Source organism: Lonchura striata, chromosome Z (assembly GCF_046129695.1).
Source record: "Lonchura striata isolate bLonStr1 chromosome Z, bLonStr1.mat, whole genome shotgun sequence".
In the NCBI taxonomy this organism is placed as follows: domain Eukaryota; kingdom Metazoa; phylum Chordata; class Aves; order Passeriformes; family Estrildidae; genus Lonchura; species Lonchura striata.
Window position 1 is genome coordinate 12,206,825 of NC_134642.1, and position 22,198 is coordinate 12,229,022.

General features: G+C 37.2%; 1 protein-coding gene across 1 annotated transcript in view; it reads left to right on the forward strand.

The window, feature by feature from the left end:
- HOMER1 (homer scaffold protein 1) overlaps positions 1-22,198 on the forward strand; it is an 88,671-nt gene that overhangs the window by 61,002 nt on the left and 5,471 nt on the right. Inside the window, exons 6-8 of the mRNA XM_021531119.3 lie at positions 3,691-3,847; positions 16,603-16,713; positions 18,389-18,469. Coding sequence (XP_021386794.1) covers positions 3,691-3,847; positions 16,603-16,713; positions 18,389-18,469 — 349 coding nt within the window. The remainder of the gene's footprint in view (positions 1-3,690; positions 3,848-16,602; positions 16,714-18,388; positions 18,470-22,198) is intronic.

Consider the following 22,198-nt stretch of genomic DNA (forward strand, 5'->3'; position numbering starts at 1 on the left):
AGAGGATTCTTTTCTCTCTCTTGTGTTTGGCACTAATGGGATGCATGCAAAACAGCTTGTCCTTGTGTTTTTAGATGTTCTGAAGTTTCACAAGGGAAATGACCAGGCTTTATTCTCTATTAGGGTATTTTTAAAACTTTTATGTAGCTTTTCATGCTGAAAAACAGGCAACAAGCCAGAGTGTTGAGAACGTTTCTTTTTTTGAAGGACTGTCTTGAAACTTTGGGCTTGTCAGGGAGTGAGTGATGTTAATTCTTATAGGTTTCAAGAAATAACTGTTAGAATTGTGACACTGCCAGCAAAGGGATGGATGGCTTTCAGAATAAAACAAAGCATGTATGCAGGTTGAATTCTTGCACTACAGGACTGCATGTGGGTATGATGTGTGTCCCTGTTTGGATCAGTGTGATCACTGAGTAAGTGTACATATTTTAAGTGCTTTGTAGAGTACATAGTCTCAGAACACATGAGGGATGATTCAGATAAGGTTTAGGTATTTACAACTGCTAAGACAACCTGTGTATGTATTTTCTATGACAGAATCTAATGCAATGAGAGTAAAATCAATTCCTTTTAGCAGCAAGCCTTTTAGACAGGAATTAATTAAAAGGTTTTAGAGAGAAAGAGTATGTACAGCTCTCCTGTACCTGTCCCAAGGGACTGTAGTGCACCTCTTCCACCATCAAAATTCCAGCTACATGCTTGAGCAGTTTCTGGAACCCCTTTGGACTTTCCGTGTGTCCATCATCTTCTTGATCTGTGTGTTCGCTTTCACAGGGGTTAGTCTCAGAATCTCCTCCTCCAAGGGACAGTTTCATTGTGTCTGAATCATATGCTTCCCAGTGTTTTCTCTGGAAGGGTTGGTAAATTTGTACCAGTAACAGCTCTACAGATACAGGCTTCAATGCAGATATTCTTAGTCTAACCTAAAACAGCTTGCTGTAAGTCCTAAAGTAATTAATATAAATCCAGTTTTAACCAAACTAATCCACAGAACATAATTTCATTTTCTTCTTTGTTGTTTTTATTTACACTTTTTTTTTTTTCAAGAAAGTTTTTGAGAAAAGAAAGTCACAACTGCCAGGACTGGTTATGGGCTATTTTAATCAAATTATTATTTTAAGAAACAAAAAAAATCCAAACCCTTGGGACTATGTTTCCCAGTATGATATCCATTAAGAAGAATTAGGGTAAATCTAAAGAGTTAGAAAGTCTTTGTATATTACCAAATACAGAAGTTGACTAATGTAAGTAATGTGTTTCCATTTTATGGCACCTTAGTAGAATCTGTAGAAGATACAATAACAATTATTTATAGCAAAACCCCCCAGTATATGCTACAAGCAAGTCAAACCTGTATTATAACAGGAACGTTCCTGCCTACTATATAGGTCTCTTAAGGAAAAAAGAGTACAGTTGAGAAATAATACTGATGCATTCCTATTGAGAATAACCAATTAAAGATTAACCACATCCAAAGAAACCTTACAGCTTTTGAACTAGGGTAAGCGTAGCAGTAATAGAAAATACATGCTTCATATTTCATACTGACATTCCATTATACAAGGAATAACTTAAAAGCTCCTGGCTATTTTCTTGGCAGACACTGTAGTAGGGGCACCAGGCAAAGGTGAAAGTGATGCACACCACAAATCACAAATCACCCTCACATTATTGCTCCTGAGAGTCTGACTTCTGGCTTCATCATGGATTAGAAGGGTATCATTGTAGAGATATGCATTAATGGATCAAAAAAAATCCTTTCCATTTTTTGGATAATGAATGATCAGACAGTTCTCAGCCTTTGACTGCCTCAGATACAGCTGTGTTACTCTGACGTCAAAGATTTTGTAAGACAGTATGGGTCTCACATATAAACAATTTCCTAGAAGCCAATAGTAGCCAATAGTCCTGCAGGACTGCTAAATGGAACTCACTTGCATGAAACTACTGGATTGGATATTTGTTGGATCAGAACATCAGGAGAGAAGTATGAATATTAATGAACAAGATATTTTGAGCATTCTTTTAATACAGTTTGTTGATATTCTGGCCTACACTAAGCGAAATTTAAATCTGATTAGAGGAACAGAAGAGTGAACATGGTTACAGAAATTCATGCTTATCTTCTTGAATATGTGAGTCTGTGTCCCCTGAGGAAGTAGGATAATCAGTATTTTAGTTTAGCCCTTTAAGATCTAAGATTTCCAGTGGTGAACTTGTAATGAGTTGTATCATGAAATGCTACAGCATATTCCTCTTCTGGAGGAATTTGTATTCCTGTTCAAGGGGACAAAGTACTATTTGCAAGAAATGCTGTACCATGGAAGAATCAGATCTAGTATTTTAGTGAAACATGTGGTCTGAATAGGTAATGAATGTTGCCCAGTATCTAGTTAATTTTGAACACCTAAGGAGCATTTTTAGGAGTCATAATGTTTTTGAAATATGCTTTGATGGGATGGACTTTGCATATGCAAGGAGTGGAAGAAAGAAACTAAATGGACAAAATGATGGAAAAATATTTCATTATACATGTGTACAAAATCCAAATAAATCGATAAACTTACATTCAAAATAGTAATTAGTTTAATAATATTAAGAGATATATTTAAATATATAATTATATAATAATTCTTCATAGAATATAATTTTAGTCAGAGTTACAGATTTTTGGTTTTCACTGATGCCTTTAATAGTGAGCTAATGAAACAAAATTAATTCTTTTTTTGTATGTACTGTCCATGTAGGTGTGCAACTCACATGCTGTTAGCATTATATGAGTACACATTAATGAGCTATTTGCATATAATGCATATAATGCATTCACCTGATATGTCTGAGATACTTTTCCCTTGCATACTGAGTGTAAAGATATGGTCTGCAGATGATGGCAAACTAACTACCTGTGAAAATTAAAACCCTGTATTTGCTAAGAGAACAACTAAATTGTAAGCAGAATTTTTCCTCTATAGGCTGCTTCAGTAAACTTCAACATCAGCTTCCACTTCGAAGTGAAGCAGCAGTATATCCATCCTACTTGATCTGTACTCTCTTTGCTTATATTAGTGAGGAAAAACATTTTAACAGTATTATGAAATTAAAAATCTTTGAATTTGCAGGAACAAATTAAATATGGTATTTAATAAAGTATATTTCAGGAATGGAACTTACATTAAGACAACAAAGCTGCACTTCCAAAGCATGTGATTAGCTCTCTTTAATCAAGGCAATGACAAATATTTTCCTACAACATATTTAATAAAGTAGTGGGTTAAAAATGCACTTCCATTCAATGTGCATATATTAAAAAGAGTGACTAATCCTATACATATTCTCGAAGTATATACTGTTGCTTTTGGGAAGCTTATGTGGATTTCATGTTCTTTAACATTTTATTTATAAATACACCCTATTGAATGGGAAAGATAGATTTTTTTCCCAATAATGGTATTACCTATACTTTCTGAATTTATAGTTTTGATGAGTTGAGCAGCTGGATTCTCATTTGGGTGTTCTATTTGGTATATTATTATGTACCAAATAGATATAATATCTGGTTATTTTTAGTTACATAATTCTTTGTGTAAGTCTCTTTTTGCTGGATATTAAAAGAAAAATTATGAGACATTTAAGAAGTATAAAGGAAGATTATTTGGGAGTTCTGACATTCTTATTCTGTCTGTGCAGTTCGACAATCAGCAAGCATTGGGAGGCAGAACTGGCCACGCTCAAGGGTAATAATGCTAAGCTCACAGCAGCCCTGCTGGAGTCCACTGCCAATGTGAAACAATGGAAACAGCAACTTGCTGCATATCAGGAGGAAGCAGAGCGTCTTCATAAGCGGGTAAGTTAAGGCAAATGGCCAGGATCCTTGAGGTGGAAGTACTAGTGACTGTATTCACTCATTTTCAAGTAAAACAAGTTTACTGTTGCAGCTTCAGGTTAATCTTTGAGACAGAAATCAATGATTTTCTGAAAATCATTTAGTCCAGTTGCAAACTATTTGCTTTCCAGAACTTCTTTTTCTGCAAAGGTTATTGTTGCAAGAAGTTATCAAACCTTATGACTTATTTGGCAGCTTTAATTCTTTATTTGATGCTATCACATCTGTTTCATTACATTCTCCATAGCACTGAAGTCCAGTCCCTTCTGCATTTAAGCCTTCAGAAGCTTGAAATCAAATCTCTAAGTTCAAGAAACCTTATTGTAATGCCCTCGTATAACAAAGATGAAGAGCTTACCCTCCTCCTTGCACACAAAGGACTCTAAATAACACAAGGTCACTACATGCAAGAAGAGATCTGCACCTGCTTTCATACAGAAGGGTCTGGGTCTGGTTGCCTTCATGACAAATTTTGCAGAGGTCATTTGGCAAACCAGAAGTTAGTTCACAGTGAGGGAAGGAAGGACAATGTTTGAGGAAAGAATAGCACATGCAAGGCTGAAGTCTAAGTTACCAAAACAAGTATTCAATATCTAATTTTGTTTCTCTTTTCATATACAACTCTCTGTATTGTATAGTCTATCAACCTTTATTCATATGAATTTGTCATAGCTTAGGGCATATTTCTCTCCAAAGTAGGTATGAGTAACATGTGTGAAGGAAGGATGTCTTTGATGAAGGTTTATCACTTTTGTTAATAAAGGTTAGCTTAGAAAAATCAAGGAAGTGTACTTAACATTGGAGTGGTACTATTTACAAGGGCATGAATTATAGGACAAGGGAAAAAGTCTTCAAACTGAAAGGTAGTAGTTTTAGATTCAACATTAGGAAGGAATTCTTTACTGTGAGGGTGGTGAGGCACAGGAATAAATTGCCCTGAGAAGTTGTGGATGCCCCATCTCTGCAAGTGTCCAAGGCCAGGTTGGGTGGGGCTTTGAACAACCTGGTCTAGTGGAAGGTGTCCCTGCCCATGAGATAATCTTTAAGGTCCATTTCAACCCAGGCCACTCTGTGATTCTGTGATACTTATTTAAGAAAAAAATGCAAAAAACCCATACTAAACCATTGCAGTTTTATGCATGAAAATAGGTGTCATCAATATGTTGAGAAAGAAGGGTGAATATTGCAGACCTCTCAGTTTGGTTTTATATGCTGTAGTCAAAGAAAATAAGATACGGTAATTACAGCTAGCCATATCCTGCAAAATCCATCTTCCAGACGTGTGCTGGACTTGTCTAAATGGAGGCTGTTCAGATGGTCCCAGGAAAAATCCTAAATTCATCTGAGGTATGAGAAATCCAGTGGGCTATGCCGAACATATGTGGAAGGGAAACAAGAATACCCTGCAGTTTAAGAAACCTAGGGAAATGGCAAGTTGTTGGGGATGTCCTACAGTTAGGACTTGCAGATAACACTCCTGAAGTCCCAGGCAAAGGATTTGATAGGAAAAAACAACAACTTCTAACAAACTGCAACAGTGTGTGCCATAGCTAACTGGACAAAAAGGCATTAAATGTAATTAAGACTGGTGATTTTTGCAATGTGCTTTCAGTTAAAGAAATCAGCAGTTGCTGACAAAACTTTGCTTCAGAAATGTTCCAGTCAAGCAGAAGCTTGTAATGTATACAGAGAAAGACTGCCACTTTGTCATCTCACTTAAGCTTCTTATTTGGAAAAGTGGGAGCGGTGGCCTATTGTGAATAGATGATAGCACCCACTGTCAATAAAATTGTTTAAATTACAGCCTTGTATTTAAGTTACTACAGTGCAAATGTTTAGGTGAATTTGAAAATTAGATAGGCTTTACAATGAAGAACTCATTGCTAAAATGTGGACATAATAAAGTAGGATTCTCCCTAAGAAAATGTACAGCTTGTGTTTTTGCAAAGCTGAGACAATAAAATCCTTACCTAAGAAAGAAAAGTAATGCACAACAGCAGCAGCTGTGTTTGCCTTGGGAGATTCAACCATACAAGGCAGGCAAAGATCCCTTTTTTCTTTTTTTATGTTATTCCCACTCTTGGTCAAGTCTTATTTAAAATCTGTTGCTGGAAATTTAAATTAATGAAAATAATGACTATAGAAGCTTTTAGAATTTCATTTTGCTTTTATTTGATACTACATTTAACAGTATTAATCAAGTCTTTGAGGCTACATTTATTAATAGTGATGCTTTTTCTTAACTTTTTATTAACAATATTCCTGCAGTTACTTGTATTTCTGAGGAAATGCAAAATCTATACCAGGGTATTGTCTACACTGTTCTCTTTTGATCATTGCTTACATGCCTTTATTAGGTGATTCTGTAACTTGTGACCTCAGGACTTGTTGGTATCTCACAAAGAATACAGAAACACTCTTCCTAACTCTCTGGGAATGCCAGTAAATTACAATAGGGTAGTCCATTGGGAGTGCTGCCCTCTGTTGGAATTGCTTTAGGAAAAATGTAGACTTGGCTAACCCAATGAATTGAGTTCTCTAAGCAAAAAAATGTATATAGTGTTAAAAAAAAAATCGAACTCCATCTGTTACCATACTGTGCATTGCAATACAAAAACTCTTCTAAACTGCAAGTTGGAGACTGATCTTTCAAACTGAATTAGTGCTTCACTTAAAAAAGTAACTGCAAGTCAGATGCTTTTTACACAGATAAAAAATGTGCTGTTGAAATGGCAGATCTGTAGACTGTTGGTTACAGTGCATATGGCAGCAAGCAGCGTTCAGTGCCTGTCTTGTGCTGTCTTCCTGTGCAGTTTATCTGTTCTGTATAATCATGTAGCTGCAGTTGATCCAAAAAATGTCCCCCAAACAGGAATCAATCTCACCTGAGATTATGTATAAATTATATGTCAAGTCTATATTACATACTGCCCTAGAAGGCAAGGGTAACACATATTCTTGTTAATAAATCCCTTGGGGCAGATTAGAGTGAAACAGCACTGAATAGTCAATGTCTCTAAACATATATGTGTGTATATATATATATATACACACACACACACACACACACATATGTATATCTATGTATATATCTATGTATATCTATGTATATATATATATATATATATATATATATATATATATATATATATATATACACAGTTTATTTTAGAACAATTTGGTTGGTAAGACAAACAACCAATTGTAGTTATTTTAGTTGTTGTTATCTGCAGTAACATAGCAATATAAAAGAACAAAAATGTGTAAGGAAAATAAAGAGAAAAAAAGGGCAGACCTGGAAAGATTTATAGTAAACCCCCCTTGTTGACTCCAGAAATGAGACTTGGTATAATTTTGATGTCTGTTGTTTGAAGTGAAGATGTTGCTCCATCAAGGGTGGGGAAAGTCCACAACACTCAAAAGCTTTAATGAGTTTTATATGCTCAGGTTCGCTGTCTTCACAGCTGCCTATTATGCCAGTGCAGTTTAGCTCAGTATGGCCCATCAGCAGGGATGAGCCCCGTCAGGCTCATGTGAATGTCCCTGATACTGCCCAGGCAGCCCTCTGCACTTGGGTGGGTACTTTGCACATCAGCAGATTTCCCCCTGAATGTTTGAAACGTTAGCATTCCAGTCTCTTTTCCAGTATTACTTGTGGTGGACACATTGTTCTCCCCAGACCTGGGACGGTTGGACAATAGCACCCCCTTTATCTTAGCTCAAGTTCCAGTCACAATCCAAATTCCAGTTAGTAGGTGTAGTTAGAGAGGGGTGGGCTTTGGTGGTCATAGATGAGCAGATGCTTCTTTGCAATTTGCAGTGATTTTAGCAATGTTTACCCATTAACAATTTCAGTCTCTGACAGATAGCCGTCTTTTGTTCTAGTAATTCTTGTAGAGACAAAAGCATGAAGAGGTAAAAATCCCACTCCTAAGAAAACTGTGTAAGGTTCTGTCTCTTTCTTTGATTTTGGTGGCATTTTTAAAATAATTCCACTTTTCTTTTTTGGACATCTCTGAGTAAGTATAAGGTTTACTTATCTATCAGTTCGTTTTTTGTGTTAACCTGCATTTGTTTGCTTTCTTTGAGGCCTTTATCTTCCTTCTTCCATTTGTTCGCTGCCTTAATAATGCCTAGAGCTGAGATAAAACAGAATACAGATTCAGTGTGACTGACTGAAACATTCTCAGTAAATAAAAGTTTTGTGCTTTCTCCTGATACATTCTAAGCTTAATTCAGAAACAGTATATTTTGATATTTTGTCAGACAGTTTATTTTTCAGAAGTTTGCTAAATGGGTGTATGGATTTCTCCCTCTCAAATACAAAAATAATTCTAAGAAAATGTGATGCCCAGTCACGAGCTTAACTTGGAGCTCTCAGCCTTCTCTAATCTGCTCAGAAATGACAAAAGATTTCCCTTAAATAGGGCTGGTGAGCACTCTTACACACCTTGCATAGCTTTTTGACATCAAAAGGGATTCATAAGTTTAGAACAGCTCAGTAACAGCAAGAAAAGCCCTGAAGTAAGCTACTTCAGACATATAGAATAGCATGGGCCCTAACATTAATCCTAGTAGCACAAAGAGGAAAGGATTGAATGATGATATAAATTACAGAAAGTAACCCAAAGTTCTGTCTTTGTCATGTTAAAAAAGAAAATGATTAATTTTTTCATGCACGTTATCTGCTAAAGTAAATCATCCTATGACACTGGGCAATAGCACAAAGGAATAACACCAGTGCATAATAATAAGAGCTGCAGTCCTTGAAGATCATTCATCTTCAGGAAAAGAATCCTAAGATAAAAAAAGAGATGAAGGGAAGCAATCAAGCTCCTAGATATTCATGAAAGAACAGAGAGATAAACTCTTGAATTCTAGCTTGTTATTTTACAAAAAATTTCCCATAAAATAAGATAAAAATTAGGCTATTATGTTCTTTCATTCAATGAATGAAATAACTATGAAATAGCTGTGAGATATCTTATGTAGTTATTAAAATCACCTGACAAATGGACCATGATTTTCCTACTGTTAAAAGAAATTTTTAAATGGATATTAAAAAATGGCATGAGATTACCAAAATAAAACCATGGTCATTTTATTGGACTGTTTCCATGAGGACAGCAGTCAGTAAAAGAATTAAGAAAGTTCACAAGAAGTATGGAGTGCTGTATAAACCATCTGTTCAGATTATCTGTGGAAAATCTTTGCAGACCCTTTAGAAGTCACCTCCACATTTCCATCATCTGCATTAATACTTGAATAGCCAAAACTAACTTTTGAACTTGCAGATATGATGTGATGAATTTGTCTCCTGGATTGGAGCTCATACCATGGACTACATATTTGCTGACAAATCCTGTTAGCAGCCTGGTGACTACTGTAGAAAACTGTTTGGTTTTATATGCACAAGGAAGAACATTATCAAAGAGTGGAAATATGAAGGAACGTGATAGAAAGCATGCTAACAAGAAATTTATTAATGGAATTCTGATCCAAAAAAACTTTTGGTAATTCACCTTTTTTATTTGATGTCTATCTCTTGTCATTCTCATTTTAAGATTGTGTCCCTCCTACTGAACAATTCAAATTTAGCTTTGAGTAAATTTTGAATAAATTAGATTTGATTGATTAAAGAAAAAAAGTTAACAAAGTATAATCTTCTCTTTAAGATACTGTAATTAGCATGTAGTTAGATAGCAGCTTTGTACTTCTTGTTTACAATGAAAATAGATGACCACTTTTTTTGCATGGCATTAGGAGATACCAGAGGAAAAAAAGACAAACATTTTTTTCAGACAATATGTTGGGAATTTTTTCTCAGATGTACATTTTAGTTCCTAGAAGATCCATTTCAGCCATCATAAGTGCTTCATTATTTTTGAAACAGTATATGTTGTCAGCCTTTAGGCTATGAGAGCATTTCTTAGGAGAAGAATTGTGAAACCCAGCACATTTTAATCTCCCTTTGTGTCCATGATTCCTAATACAGATAATTCACGTAGCATTTACGAAGATTCAACCCTTGTTTGATAATTACATTTTACAAGAAAGATGATCTCTTTTCAGACAGAGCAGCTGTATCAGGTTATGTTCCTTGAATCAAAATGTGAATTTGCCTTTTTTTAAATTTATGGTGGATTTAAGTATTTTTGGTCTTCTTCAGTTTGCCTTTTGCCTTATTTTTTTTTTATTTTAGAGAAGATTTGCATTTAGGGCCCAAGAGTGTTTTGCTAGGGCTCTTTTTTTTTTTTTTTTTTTTTTTTTTCCTGGGAATTCACTTTCACTGAATGTATCATATACAAGATAATAATTTGGCAAAAAACCCCAACAAACCATCTACTAAGCTACTCTGACTCTGGCTAATAAAATAATTTTTCACAGAAGCACTCTCTCATCCCCGTCTTATTTCTAGAAAATCCTAAGTGTTAAGATACATTTATCTACAAGTTATAAAACACATGTTTTGTGGAGGCATGCGACAAGATGTTTACATACTTAAAGCTTGAAGAATTAAATACATCCTATAATTCCAAAACTCTGCAGGAGAATAAGAAAATGACTGGATTTAGATCCTCGGGACTGAAAGATGATATCTGTACAATGTTTGCATTGCATATGATTCATGAACTGGCCAGGTGACTGGAAAAAGTATTTGCTAATTAGATTGTAGGGGAAGGGATGTGCTTTGAATTTAGTATTACCTTATTAGTATTAGTACTACCTTATCAACTGAATAATAATGCATGGCTGAAGGTCAAATCATCAATTCTGGTAAACTTGTTATATTTTCAAAGAGTCCTACTACAGTTTCATTGCTTTCTTCACAAAAATCAAGCAGATGATAGGTTACTCCTGTTTAATCTACTGTGGAAAACGTTTTGGTATTTTGATGGCTTAAGGCATCAACTGCCCAAAGACAGAAATGTGTCCTTTTTCAGCAAAATCTTCTAACTGTTTTCTCTGTTGAAAAAAGTAATAAATTGCTGGTAGTGCACAACACTAACCCCCAAGGTTATTACTTTATCTATGGGTAAATATTGGAAAACGACAATAATTAATTTCCTGTCAGAAGTGATTTATATGAATAATACCATTGTGTGCTTTTTGTTCCTTCAGAATCACCCTTAAAAATCAATTTTCCTTGTTTTCTGCATTTTCATATTTCCTAATGCCAAAGATCTTCCCAGAATTTTTTATTCTTGAAAGCTACACTGGAATAATTTTTGTGATTAGTTTGTCGCATTCTGTTGTGCATCTTAGTACTGTCTACCATTAAGAACTGAGACATTTTCTCTGCATAAATTATGTGAAACTTTATGCAGTTATCCACAGTTTTTCTGACCCATGAAATAGTGTTTCTCCTCTCCTCATGGACAGCAAAGGCCTCTTTTTCCTTTGTGGGAAGTTAATGTTCAATTATTGATGTAACAATACTGTCACAGTCATAGTTGCAATCATTTTAGGGATGTAACTTAATCAGTTAAAAAATACATAATTAATACTTCAATTCAGTCTAGCATTAGCACTCTGTGGCTTCAGAGCACTGTATGTGTTCTGCACTGTAGCTCGGGCTAGTAAATCTTGAATATTGCATCTGCAGTAAATAAAAGGGAGAAAAATATATTATAGAAACAACAAGTTAGTAGTGTCAGGTGCAGAAAATAGGCTACAGCCACACAATATATGATTCTAATATGGGTAAAAAACTGCCTGGATGTCTGGGCCCAGAGAGTGGTGGTGAGCAGAGTTACATCCAGCTGTTCAGTCACCAGTGCTGCTCCCCAGGGCTCAGTACTGGGGCCAGTCCTGTTTGTATCTTCACCAATGATCTCATGGAGTGACCCTCAGGCAGTGTGCAGGTGACACCAAGCTGGTGGTGCTGCCCTTGGGTCACAGCAACCCCAGGCAGCTCCACAGGCTGGGGCAGAGGGGCTGGAAAGGCCCTGGGGGTGCTGGTGACAGTGGCTGGACATGAGCCAGCAGTGCCCAGGTGGCCAAGAAGGCCAATGGCATCCTGGCCTGGATCAGCAATGGTGTGGCCAGCAGGACCAGGGCAGGGGTTGTCCCCCTGTACTGGGCACTGGTGAGGCCACACCTCAAGTGCTGGGCCCCTCACTTCAGGAAGTTAATTTTGGTGCTGGAATGAGTCCAGAGAAGGGCAAACAGCTGGTGAAGGCTCTGGAACACAAGTCCTGTGAGGAGCAACTGAGGGAGCTGGGGGTGTTTAGCCTGGAGAAAAGGAGATTCAGAGGGGACTTAAATAATTTTCTACAACTTCCTAAAAGGAGGCTGTAGGTTAGGGTTGGTCTCTTCACCCAAGTAACAAGCAAGAGGACTAGAGGAAATGGCCTTGAGTTGTGCCAGTTCAATTAGTAGGAAAAAATTCTTCACAGAAGGGGCTGTCAAGCATTGGAACAGGCTGTCCAGGGAAGTGGTGTAGTCACTATCCTTGGAGGTATTTGAGAGACATGTAGATGTTGTACTTGGAGATGTGGCTTAGTGGTGGACTTGGCAGTGCTGGGTTAACTGTTGGACTCAATGATCTTAAGGGTCTTCTCCAACCTGAATTATTCTACAGTTGCGTAACAAATTCTGTATTCGGGATGGATTCTGTGTTCTAATCTGTCTTGTTTTGCCTGTAGAAATTGGAATAATTTCTGTGTGTAGGTAAGAAGGAATTACATGATCTGTTGGTACTGAATTGTACATTTCATCTCAAGAAAGTAAAAATTTGAAAAAAGAAAGTTTGAAAAAATTAATCCAGTTAATTATTAGCAAACACAGCACGGAATAATTTAGTCAATAATTGCTTGGGGCAGGTCACCACTCAAAATACTTGTGCCATTCCACTTCTTTACTTCTGTCTACCTGAAGTCTTTGTTTGCAAAGTAATTTTCTGTGGTCAGGATTTCAGGACTTTTTTTAGAGTCTTTTCAGTTTTCTGAAGCTTTGGGCAGTCACTGTCTTAAGCTCACACCAAGGCTGTTACTCCTTGTTTTGTTATGTGGACTGAAGCCTCACTCCTCCAGTCTTCCCAGCAGCCCAGTGTGCTTGCTCTCTGCTGCAATGAAAACCTCTTCCTGGAATCCTCCTACATTTATAGGTTGTTGAACCTAGACTGACATTTCCAGAAAACTCTATAATGGCCACTGCTAGAAGAGTCCAGGGTCTACCAGAAGAAGTTGCCTTGCTGTCCTACTTCAGCTGATGTATTTCACACTGAAGTAGGCAGTTGAGTATAATGCCATGCCACATGCTAGAGGAGTTTGCACACTAAATAGTTACTAAAATGCCTTTTCATAATATTTTCCTTACATGCAATCCTTAGCTGGATGATAAATGCAAAATAAAGAAAGAGAGGCTAAGAACAGTACCTTTTTTTTTTGTTAGTCTCAAATATGAAGCCAGAGTTATCAACATTTTCAGATATGCAAGTCAGTGCAGTCTTATGGTAGCACAATAGTAGGACTTTGTTTAGCCAGTTACTGTTCAAAGACTGTTCTTTCAGTCTGAATTCTGTACTCATAATGAGGTGTAATCACAGGTACATTGCTTGATATTGCTGTGCAGGAGTTGAATGATTGATGAGCCTTGCTTTTAAACCTGAAACACTGAATGAGGAGGTGTCCCTAATAATAGACTGTGGGAGGGTCAGGCTAAAGCACTTTAACTTCCTTATATGCCTCCTTCTGTGCATAATGCATAAACAGTTACTTGTAATGATTTTTGGACCACTAGTCATGGGAAAATTAAATGCAATTTGAAACAAGAAACACAAGTAAATGCTATGCAGATTTTTGCTTAGAGCTTTATCTTTTGTTACTTCTCTTTTCAATTACATATTCTTTATATCACATCATTTTCCAGCCCATCTTATTCTACAGATCTTTTTGAAAGGGTCACAATATGTTTTTCTTCTTTATAGGTACATTCAAGAAGATAAAAACATGAAAATATCTGACATCTTTTCAGATCTCTGTAGAAATTGGCATTTAAATAAAACTGATTAAAGTAACCTACTTTTTTAATTGTGTTTGTTCTTCTTCTTCCCAACTTACTAAGTTTTCAATCAACAGTAAACAAAACAGATGAATATTATTTTCTTGCATAATCAGTAAGCGATGGATGTTTGCCGAGAGAAAAGCTGGGCTAGAGTAAGACATCACAGCCCTTTTAGTGCTGGCAATTAATTGTCCTTCTGAGAGCAGTTGCGTCTGTTGGCAAGGTTTGTGGGAGCACGGCCTGTTCTGCTTAAGAATAATCATCTGTATTTGCTTAAGCAATTTCATTAAGTGTGTTGAATTAGAATGGACCAGAGTGTACCTGGGAGTATTCACATGAGCTGTGCACCTGGCAGGGCTGCTGCAGGAGGTGTGTTTAACCAGCAGTAATAGATGCAAGCTAGAACAGTAACATTTCATCCAATAGTTTGATTCATCAGCCCCTTGGATTCTAAGCTGGCACCAATACGTACTTTCTCTCTATGTGTACCAGCAAGAGGAAATCATATAGAGAACAGTGGGAGTTCAGGTGCTTCCTTAGTTACAAGATGAGAGACCTCTGCAGGCATGTTTCAAGGCATGAGGTCCTAGGACAGAGGTAGTTTGGGGACTGGGCTTACTTTTGTCTCTCCAGCTGAGGTTTTGTGTAAGTGAGCATTCTATGCTGGTGCTTGCTGACCACCACTCTTGCTGAGTGCAATGACTTTTAAAGAGAGATTGTGTTTTTGGAAGTTACTATTCAATATTGCAGCAGGAAAGCTTGGAAATGTTTAAGAAGTTAAATATCAGAAGGGCTGAAGGTAAAAGGGGTGAATAAGTTTGATAGTTCCAGCAAAACTTAGGAAGGAGCTAGAGCTCTTCATAAACCTGTGATGTCAGAACTGTTGCAGTTCTGGTTGATAGTGAAGGATTCATAACTGGGCAAGACCCTGAGCAAGCAAATATGACATCAAAATTTGCCCTGTTTTGATGAGGAGGCCTTGACAGAGCCTTTCCAGCCTAAATTGCTCTGTGTCTTTCTGATACTTGCTCCATCTAGACAGTAGTATAAGAATGTAAATACATATAGATATGTGTAATTGAGAAAATCATCTAAGACTTCAGTTGTAGTGCTCAGTGACATATAAAATAAAGCAAATAACTGTGTGGGTTTTTTTTTTTCATTTTTGATCATGAGCACTGATATTCATTTTGGGGCAGCACTAGTGAAAAAGAAAGTTTTTGGGTTAGACAGGGCATGCTGCATTACCAAGCTATATCCTACTCCACCATTCGCTTTACCCCCTGCCAAGAATGTGTTCCAGTCTCAATTCTCCCCATTACAAACCTCATGTGCAAAAATGTCTAACCAGCAGCTTTCCAGCATAAGAGCCTAGATTCATCATGGCTGTTGCAGAGGAGAGGTTTGTGGCCTGTGGTTCAGAGAGGAGAAGTTGTTGTAATTTCCTTGTGTTTCGTCTTGACTTCCCTTGGACTTGATTCAGTAATCTACCTTTTGAGCCTACAAATAGTTCAGTCTGAAATTACTAGTATCACAGTGGCTTTATTAGCTAGGGGACGTTGGTGCTGGAGAGCAGCAACCTTGATTCCCTGAGATATTATTTTACTTAAGAAATAAAATTGTCTTGGAAAATGTCTGCCTTCTGTCTAATGGCTACCTCTCTAATAATGTTAAATTGAGTGTTAAAGGTTTTTGTTGCAGAATTAACTAGTACTTTGTTTAAAGGAGTTTCATGGCCAGATTTGTAGGTATCTGGTGCAGCTCTGTTGAAAACTATGTATTAGGATTGACAGGCTGGTAACATCTGAAGAGAAATTCATTATTAGATTTTAGTTATTAAACAAAAATGTTGTAGTGCACACATCCAGGCAGACATGTGGTGTAAAAGTTCTCCAATCTTCTGACCTGTAACATGAGAGGTACATGAACAGAGACTTTTCTGTGTAGACTCTAGCTGCATGGATTTTGTTTCTTTGATGTAGAAGCTGTTTTTTGAAAGTGTTTGTCTGTGAGTGGCAGAGTATTAGAATCCTTTTGATTATAAAACAAAACAAAAGTGCATACCACTGCCAGGTACCTTAACTTAATCAAGGACAAATGGACACGGTTGCTGTCTGCTCATAACAGGGGAACTGAGCAAATCTAAATAGTGACATTAGCTTTGCCTTTGTGACTGAGAGAAGAACTCCATTGCTAGGGAAAGCTAGAAGCTGGCAGCTGTACTTTGGTGGCTGAGTGTCTGCTATTACACTGTTGATACCGAGTGATGCTGTGAAATGTTAATTGGCTTTCTAGGAAGTGTGTGAACATTGTAGCTTAGTAAGGTGGTAGAACATTAAGAAGTGTCAGATGGAGAGGTTAGTTAGACAGACAGATCTGTGTTTAGTCATCAAGGCATTACTGTGTTTGAAGTGGTAATTCAGAACTTTCTTAAAAGTTTTGATAATTAGTTTAAGTTTTAATTAGTGTTCTTTTCAGCCTATAACAAATGATTCTTTTTTTTCCAGGAATTCATAGCAACGACTTACATAACAATATATTATGGAATAGTATGCTAACTTTGTAAGAACACCTTCACCATTTTAATCAACAGAAGTCATCCAGAAGTTAAGGTGTATTTCAAAGGCAGCTATTGATGCAAAGAAGTAATAGTACCTTGAATACATTGAAATAAATTCTGTATGTGTTTCTTCTATTTATTTCAACAGGTGACTGAGCTGGAGTGTGTGAGCAGTCAAGCCAATGCAGTCCACACTCATAAAACAGAATTAAACCAGACAATACAGGAATTAGAGTCTACACTGAAGAAAAAAGAAGAGGTATCTGCTAACATTTATTTTTGGTTTTTCTATTACATAATTTCTAAAACCTTTCAATATTAATCTTGTGATGGCTGCTAGATACTGAATTATTTACTATAAATGTTACAAAGTAAATTAATTTTCAACTTTTTTGAAATTGTTAATATTTTTCATTTATATAATTATATCAGCCCAGTATAGAGCTGGGTATCTGGATAGCAACAAAAAAGTACCATATTTTCCTGTTTGCTTTTACCAAACATCTCTGTTTGCAAACCTAAGTCATAAGTGCTTTCCACAGAGCAATCATCAGACCAATAAAGTCCAGATCCCCTAAGAAAGGAAGCTGTTGTAGGCATGCTTTCTGTTTTTCTGGAGAATAGGGTTTGAAACAAGATCAATGCCTTTGTCCAGCCAGTCTCTTTTTCAGGCTCTGTTAATAGAGCTGACCTTTATGGTCCATAAGATCAATTCCGCAAGATCAATTTCCTTTAAACACATGCCAAACCCCCAGCCTGAAACTTGGTATTTATTGTGCCATGTGTCTTGGCCTGGACCAGCAGCAAGTAAATAAAAGGAACTGGAGTAGCACCTACATTGGCATATGTCCTAGAGGAAAGCATATCTGTGCCACAGAAGGATCAAGAATCACCCCTTTACGACTGGAAAAAGGAGATGGAAGCAGCTGCATAGGAAGAATCACTTGCACTGTGTAAGAACCTGTGGGCACTGGTGTGTGTGCTTGGAGGGGCAGTGTCTTGCCAAGCCCTCCCGCAGTGCTGTGAGGTGCTTCCAAGGAGGATGCAGGAGAGGCACAGTCATTACAGAATATCCTCTCAAAATGGAACAAAGCCTTTTCCAAACTCTCACCTACTTAATAGATTAGGCTCAGCTTGGTAATGTTTCCCATTTTGTTGCCCATTTGCTTTTGAATTATGCTGAGCTGTTGGGTGCAAAGCAATCTTGATAAAAGGAGTTCTGGGAGGTGAATGGGTCTGTCTGGATAAGAGTACTTAATAGTTTTGATACCTTTTACTTTCATTAACTGTTTCTATTCTTGTTTCTGGAAGTAAGCTAAGAATGGGTTTCTCTTCTGTTTATTATTTATTCTGTGTTTCTTATTTTTATACCTTATTATTTTCTAATTGCTAAATTAAGGATGCTGTTTCTTTTAGATCCTCTTTTTAGAGAAATCAGTCAAAACAGGCAATTTTTTTATGTTCAGCCCTGCTGCTGGTGACAAAATAAACAGTTTACATTTGAAAATCAGATTTTTTTTTTAATTGAAAAAAATAGAGAAGAATAGATTCTAATAGAATTTTAAGTATAAACTTGTTCTTTTAATTACATTTTTATAATTAGTTTATTTATTTATTTTGAAATTTGTTTTCTTAATTTTTTGGGCAAAAATTATTTCATATCTCTTCAGGGGGAAAAGAAAACTTGAACTTTTACAAAAGAAAATGCTTATGTCTATTGTTTTTCATTCACAATGGAGTTGCTCTTTTGGGACTGTGATTCAGATGTATTGGGAGCAGGGCTTACACTTCATGTTCTCTGATGGGAAGTGGCCAATTGCCAGTTTTGGTATTGTTACAATGACTTTCTCAGAAGAAGAAGCAGGAGACAGATTACCAGTACCAAGGCCAAGCCAGGTAACACATTGCTAGCAAAGTTGTTTCTTCTCCCTTAGGAAATAGAAGGATTGAAACAAGAAATTGAAAATGCCAGAGAGCTCCAGGCGCAGAGGGATTCTCTGACCCAGAAGCTACAGGTGAGCTGTAGTGCATCATCTTAATTTAGAGAAAAGGGAAAACTGCAAGTGAGCAGTTCACATGTGCAACTTGTGCTATATTCACTGAATGTGACAGGTGAATGTGTAAATTTGACTGCCCTGAAAGTACTGGGTTGGGATGACCCTTAGGAATTCATATCAAAATTTCTACCTGCTGTAAATTGCTATTTTTATCTGAGGATACACATCCACATTGCTTTTACAAGTCCACAGAGTACTCTCAGGTTAGCAAACATCTTTCACTGATACATGTCCTGGCCAGTTCTGGTCTCATTTTCACACAAGTATCTTCCTATAGTTTTTGCACGCCACTGAAATGGTCTGTGTGTGTATCATCAATATGGGGTGAGTTTGTGTTCAGCTTTTAAACATGCCCTGAGAAAGTAAGGGTTAAAGTGCTCTTGTGGAGTACAGGCTTTAAAACCACACTTTCTATATTTTCTTGGAATTATTTAGAAACATTGTGCTTTTATTGTTTTTTAGCAGTTATTTCTTACTGTGTGTAATGCCAGATACCTGAGGCTGCTGGAATTGTTCTCTCATTGTATCCTCCCGTGCTCCATCTGAGCTCTTTTCTGTCTGTTGCTGCACTGACCAGCCAGCACATAGCCACATTCCTTGTCACACCTGCCTCTGCAATGACCAAAAGCTTACTTGGATTACACTCTGGGTTCAGCCTTCAGAGTTTTGAAAGAACTGGAAACCTGGGCATTAAATAGCCCCAATCCTAAAGTGCTGAAAGGGGATTCTCTTGGTTCTGTAGTTTAGCATGTTGAAAGCAAGCCCCATCAGATCATGGCCATAGCTTAAAAATCATTAGGCAGGTATTCTTTGAAATGTGTGACATGAATTGGAACCTCTATGAGTCAAATTTTAACCTACAGAATAAAGATCAAAATGAGTTTATTCTTTTTCCCCAATCTTATGTCAACTTGTTTGTACAAAGTATGTTATTACTTTGAGCAGTGTTTAAAGAGTGTTTTGAGTGCACCTTACCTTGCCTGTGCCAAAAATTGCTTTAGGCAAAATACACAAGTTTTCATCTGAAAAAAGTATTTATGTGAGAGACTAAAAGGAGACATTGTAATGAGAGTTGGAAATTGTTCTAGCAATGGCAAATGCAGTAATTTCATTGTAAGATCATGTGAAAAATAGCAGTGAGCTAGGCTTATCTAGCGAGCAGAAATTATGAGACTAGTAAGAGGTAAAATATTAGAAAATGGTAAATTTTTATTAAAATTTGAAAATGGTAAATTCTTATTAAAATTTTACCTTATAAAGTCAGTAGTTCCATTTTGCTATACTTATGTATAAATGATTGATGAATCACAATCAATGAGTGATTGATCTTCTCCCTGCAGAGAAGGACTCGGGGGTGATGGTAGATGAAAAATTCAACGCTAACCAGCAGTGTGTGCTCCCAGTCCAGAGAGCCACACGTGTCCTGGGCTGCATCCAGAGCAGGGTGGGCAGCAGGGCCAGGGAGGGGATTCTGCCCCTCTGCTCTGCTCTGCTGAGAGCCCACCTGCAGTGCTGCACCAGCTCTGGGGTCCCAGCATGGGAAGGGCATGGAACTGCTGGAGGGAGCCCAGAGGAGGCCACAAAGGGATGGAGTTCCACCCCTATGAAGAGAGGCTGAGAAAATTTTGGCTGTTTAGCCTGGAGAAGAGAAGGTTGCATGGAGACCTCATAGCAACCATCCAGTATCAGAAAGTGGCCTACAGGGGAGCCAGGGAGGGACTCTTCATCAGGAACTGCAGTGATAGGACAAGGAGTATTGTCTTCAAACTGAAAGAATGTAGGTTCAGATTAGATATTAGGATGAAATTCTACATGGTGATAATGGCGAGGCACTGCTTTATGTCACCCAAAAAAGTTATGGACATTTCCAAGGCTAGGTTGGATGGTGCTTTGAGCAACCTTATCTAGAGGAGAGGGTTCCTGCCCATAACAAAGGGTTGAAACCCTTCATTGGGTTGTTTTAAGGTCCCTTCTACCCTAATCCATTTTATGATTCTCTGATTGTTTAATCACCAAATGGATATATTTTTTATATAAGTCCATGTGTCACATTGTAAGTGATCTGTTTCTGGAAATGGCTTTAAGTTTTATTCAAGTACATTTAAAGGATCACTTAGGATCTGAGTTGAAAGGTGCCTTTATTAAGCTTAAACTTAGTTACTGCCTTGATCCTGCCCAGGAAAAAGATCTTGAGTCTGTGCTTTCCTGTAATTGTCCTGCTTTGATGATACTGGTGTTTTTTGAGCCACTAACCCTCTATCTGTCACATTGTCTGCTATAGCTTCACACTGTCTCATATATGTTCACTTACCTGACTCATCATTTATTTTCAGAGTGTTTCTCTCCACAGTTTGTATCTGTTTCTCTCACTCTTTGTTCTTGTGCTTTATTTTTCCCTCTTGTGCTTTGCAAGTGGATTATGTAACTTTAAAATATTTTGGTAAAAATCATCTATGAAAAATGCTGTAAAAAGAAAATAGTATTTCAAGGTATATTGCATTTCTGACACACACATCTCAGGAATTGATTAGATATCAATCACTGGAAAACTCTAGTGAAGAACAATACGTTATCATGAAGGTTAAGTACCAGGGTCCTAATTCCATCAGCAATGTAGAGGAGTCATATCACTGAGTCATGATCAGTGTGACTCTCACAGGTCAGAATATCTTTATTAATATGGGTGATTCCTAAATATAGTTGTTGTGTATGGTTTGACTGTTTTATTGCAATCCTTGCACTGAATTCTGCAAAAGATTGTTACAGTGTGAACCATAAACATAACTAGTAATGATTTATTTATTCTGTAAGAGAAATCAATATGAGAAATGATTACATCTGATGAAAGAATAGCTTGAAAAAAACAATGGTAAAAAAACTAAGTGCAAAATACATTCTGTAAAGGGCCTGAATGTATCAAAGAGTCAATTTATTGTTGGATGAGATCAGCTGCCTGTAAAGGGAAATGGCACAGCTAGGGGAATAGATTACATTACATGTAAGCCTCCTCTTCCAATCAAGAAGCAAGTTTTGAAGTTGACTGATTTGAAACAGGAAACTGCTCATGAGCTAGACATGAATGCATATAATTATTTCAATTACAATGCAGTAACATTGCAGAAAGCATTAATACTAATTTTGGGTAAATATGCATAAGCGTCAAACATAAATTTAAGAAGTAGCATTTTCCAGAAATTAAAAGCAACATCTTGTGGCATGTTTCATTAAAAATATGTGAGAAGGGCCTGAAAGGTGTTCTTCAGTGCTAGATAAAGGCCAACAGAATGCTCTCGTCAAGCCCAGATATCACAGTGTAAAGCCATATAAGTATCTATAGATTTGCCCCAAAGTGGTCTATTTCATCACTGGCTGCCTGGTTACATGAATTAATTATCTCTGAGGTAAGATCAGTGGCAAGAAGACTTCCTAGAGCACACAGATTTGGTGACTAGGAGAGAAGTAATGACAGGATGGGCAAATACTGCAAAACAGCTGTCAGTTTTTTGTGAGCTAAAGAAAAGTTTCTGTCACTCTGGCAAAGCTGAGAGGACCTTGGATTTTGCTTTTTATGTCCTATACTGTAATCACTTGGCCCTCAGAGGGTCTTGGACCTGTGCAATCACTACACGAGGTAGTAGTACTTTTAAGTGTTTGGCTGGGGAGACAAGAGTAGGCTCGATGAAGAAG